Below are 4,133 nucleotides of genomic sequence, written 5' to 3' on the forward strand. Positions count from 1 at the left end.
GGGGGGGTGTGTAAAGGTCCCAGCCCAACCCTAAGTCCGCAAAACTCAACCCAAGCCCAACCATGTCGGGCTCAGGGTTGGGCCATGGTTGGGTCGGGTTGACCTTGGCTGGTCTAGTATTTTTTTCTTTTCTTACAAAGGGTCACAAATGTTAAACCTATACTTACTAAAGGAAGGGGGAGAGATGTTAAGACTATGGCCAGCCCTTGTCCACCCATAATCTATAAATTTGCAGCAAGCATTGTCGATTTGGTTATAAGATAGACCATTTAATCATGTGGCATCACCACATCTCCCAAAAACTAGACATGCCAAATTTTGGTTCAATTCTTTCATGATTTTTACTGTATCTAAAGTTCATATCAATACATGATAGGAGTAGTTTGGCCATTTGATTGTCTTAGGTCAATAGGTAAGAGTGTGTGGCTTGTGTAACACATGATGTGGGATGAAGTCATATAGACAGCTTGAGTAATTCTTGTGCAACACATGATGTGGGCTTAGGGGAAAGGAAACACTATTACTAAATACAATAATAAATTAGGGTCAAAATTGGACTAGGCCGGGTTAACCCTTATAACCAAGTTAAATAGGATTCGGGCCATCAAGGCCAACTTATACCCTATGCTAGCTTGTCATGACCTCACACAATTGGATTAAAAATAAATAAATGAAATCAAGGGTTGCAAGTTTGGCCCAACGAGCCTGGGCATACCCAAGCCTGATTAGACATGAGTTGGGATTTTCGGCCCAAGGTTCGCTGCCGTGGGCTGAGTTTCAGTCTCTGCCTGACTTGACTTGAGTTTTTACCTATAAATAAGTGGAAATGGTTCCCAGCATAACCTCCGCCAACGCCCCCTCTCTTCATCTCTCTCATCCCCCTATTAAATCACCCGGCCCAGACCCTTGTTGGAATAAGGGTAAAAAAAAAATCGCGTAATGGAGAATAATTACCTATTCCAATTTTTTGGGTCATGTTCCGGGCATCATCTGCAAACATAAAACACATATTAATTGATTTAGACATTAAGACTAGGGATAAACTAATGACATAAAAAGAACCCACAAGTCTTACGGTTACCTACCCATCAACACAAACCAAAGTTGTGAAAAAATAAGTGATCAAAGAATGATTCAAAACATGCTTGTATTTTCAGTTAATATGGAAAAGGGAAAAAAAATGAAAAAATATTCCAATCTAAGAGTCTTCAGCAGTTACCTTTTTCTTGATTCCATATACCCTTTGGATTGCAACAATTCAAATTATTTTGGCCGTAGCTCACACAGACGGTTCCATTCTTGTGACACTGATGACATCGTTGTGGAAGGCTCCAGCGAAGACGAAACCCAACAGTGAACAGTTGCGCAAATTGGAATTTGGAAGATGGCACATGATCCGCAGGGAGATGAACCAGTTTGCAGTCATATGGAAAGGGTTGGGAACTGGGTCGACCTGCAGCTCCATCTGGTATGACCTCAACTGTGCAGTCCTTGGGGTGGACACTACCATGAGAATCATCAACTGCTTCTCGACGGCGCTTGCATACTTCTAGTGTATGGTTGTGGCTAATCACTTGAGCTGAAAGATAACGGAAAATGGGTGGCATAGTATAATTGTTGAAGAGGGCATTGCATTTGTCATCGTCGCTGAGCCATTGTCTGGTGAACCTCCGGTCATGAGCTAATACAGTATTGGTGGTGTAGTTGATGCTTTGAAGCTCATATGTACTTTCATCATTCTGGTCGCTAGGATAGATCACTGGTGTGGAACCCTTTATACAGCGAATTAGTTCTAATCCGCAAGAGAAAGGCCAGCTGTAGGTGAGGTTAACGAAGGGATAACTGATGTTTAACTTTCCACAGAAATGGTGCTGAGCAGAGCAATCTGGGAATTGATCTGGTCTAGCTGAGAGAAGAGGAAGGTGCAATAGAAGGAAGAAGGGAAAGGCAAAAACTAAGAAGGAATTGAAGGGCAAAGTAGAGTTCATAGAACCACCCATCACTTGCTGCACTATATAATTGATAACTCTAAACAAAGCTGTTGGGCATTTCCCTAAGTCTCTCCTCTTTTTAAAATCTATCCTACGGTTCTCCACAGCAAGTGAGGATTGAATATATTTCCTTTGAATCCCTTTCAATTATGGTTCCCTCTCGACACGTTACTTGACTTTGCCAGAAATTACGGAAAGTTGGAACCATTTGGGTCCTACTAGCTTGGAAATATGAATAACCAACAAATTTGCAGGCTGTCGTCAATGGAGAAGTCTCGACTCCACTCCTCAGATTTTAATTGACCTGGAAGACTTGACTGACCTTGATCAGTCTTGAGTGTTGAAATCAAAACGTGTTTCTTGATAGTCTGGACTCTTGAAGTGGGTCTTGGGATTGTTTGGAATGTATGGCAGTTACATGTCCTTCTTACTTGAAAATTTTCATGATCATGCTTGTGTAATTAATTGAAAACGAATCCAAATCAGGTTCATTTCTTCTGGTACGATCCTTGATCCATAGATTTGAAATTTTTAGAAAGAAAGTGGATTCTAAATCCATGGATCAAGACGTACGAGATTGTTCTTGTACGTGAACCTGATCGGATCTCATTAAAAACTGGCATTAAATTCAAAATTTTCCATATCTAAGCTGCCTGCCAAATCCTCCTTACCTAATGTCAAATAGTTATCATATTCCATATATAAAAGCCTCAACTTTCTTTCCGAAAGGCTAGTCCAGGTGTTAACATTAATAAGTCCCATTTTGGGACCGTGGCTTGCTAGACTAGTCTCCCCGAAATTTAGTCGAGGTGCACATACGCTGACCCGGACACCTTGATTAACAGAAAAAATAAATAAATAAATAAATAAATAATAAGTCCCATTTGGGCTCTTTTATTGCTGCTAATAGCAAATCTAGAGTTGGCTTCATAGTTAGTAAGTACACGTACTATATGTGAACCCCGAACGTTTAATTCAATAACCTAATGCTTACCGAACAAAAATGAAAAATCCATATAATACGCAACTTTTATATGCGTCCATATTATACACTAATTATACGCGTTTAAATCGTTCAACCCAATTGTACGTTTAGTTAAAAATAAAAAACAATGATTTCTCTCTCTCTCTCTCTCTCTCTCTCTCTCTCTCTCTCTCTCCTCATCTTACAATTTCTAGCAACCATAAAGTTTGAATCCGGCTAGGAAACCCCCTAGATGATTCCTATTTCAAGTCACCATTCCTTTTGTGAAGTCAAAGTGGCCTTTTAAAAGGGTTGTGGACCCAAACTGAAGCATAAAGGACAATAAACAAATGAACCAGGGCCCGTTTGATAACATAATCAGAAACGTGTTTCTGTGTTTTCTTGTTCTTAGAAACAAAGAAACGGTATAAATACCGTTTGGTAAAAGTGTTCTGTTCCACTTATTTCTTGAAACATAAATTGAAATTTATAACAATTTATGCTTCAAGAAACATGAATGAAGAAACAAGTTTTATTTGTTTCACTCGTTTCTCGAAACAAAAATGGGGCACAAAAAATCGATATTGAAGACGGAGTTTGGCATCACTACCATCACCACCGTCTCCGACTAGCTCCGTCTACAGAGTTCCTCTCCATCTTGTTAGCCGTCGTCGATTTGGGTTTCTTCCCGCAGATTCCGATGAGGCACTGTCATCTTCCTCGTCGACTCCGCTGCTGTTATCGTGTTCGTCTCCGCTCAGTCTCACACAAACCAAGCAAAGCTCCCTCTCTGCGTCATCACCTACCCCTGCGATTTTGTAGAAGTAGAACAAAGATTTTGAGAAAGGCATACAACGCTCCGCCTCCGCCTCCGCCTCCACCTCCAACCTGCATTAATAACAGTAGACAAAACTGAAGAGGAGTGATCCAAAAGCGCAAAAATGCCAACCAAAGCGGCAGAAGAGTTTTCCAACACAGCCAGCTCTCCATCCGTCACCCCAACCTCCTCGGGCTTCCTCGAATTCAATGCAAACAAGGAATCCAGAAATGCAGATACAGAACCAAAGTCCAAGCTTTCGGGGTTAAATCCAACATTTAGGGTTTCTACAATCGAATCGGGAAGAAAGTCACGAATACTAGCGTTGGATAGAGCGAGCTTGTTCAGTAGGACAACAAGA

At 41.0% G+C, this 4,133-nt stretch overlaps 1 protein-coding gene across 1 annotated transcript in view; it reads right to left on the reverse strand.

Annotated features, from left to right (window-relative positions):
* The window catches only part of LOC122079177, a 10,657-nt gene that overhangs the window by 2,056 nt on the left and 4,468 nt on the right, over window positions 1-4,133 (reverse strand). Inside the window, exons 5-8 of the mRNA XM_042645438.1 lie at window positions 3,844-4,059; window positions 3,598-3,763; window positions 1,220-2,082; window positions 955-990 (exon numbers count right to left, since the gene is read on the reverse strand). Coding sequence (XP_042501372.1) covers window positions 955-990; window positions 1,220-2,082; window positions 3,598-3,763; window positions 3,844-4,059 — 1,281 coding nt within the window. The remainder of the gene's footprint in view (window positions 1-954; window positions 991-1,219; window positions 2,083-3,597; window positions 3,764-3,843; window positions 4,060-4,133) is intronic.

Source organism: Macadamia integrifolia, chromosome 1 (genome assembly GCF_013358625.1).
Source record: "Macadamia integrifolia cultivar HAES 741 chromosome 1, SCU_Mint_v3, whole genome shotgun sequence".
NCBI lineage: Eukaryota > Viridiplantae > Streptophyta > Magnoliopsida > Proteales > Proteaceae > Macadamia > Macadamia integrifolia.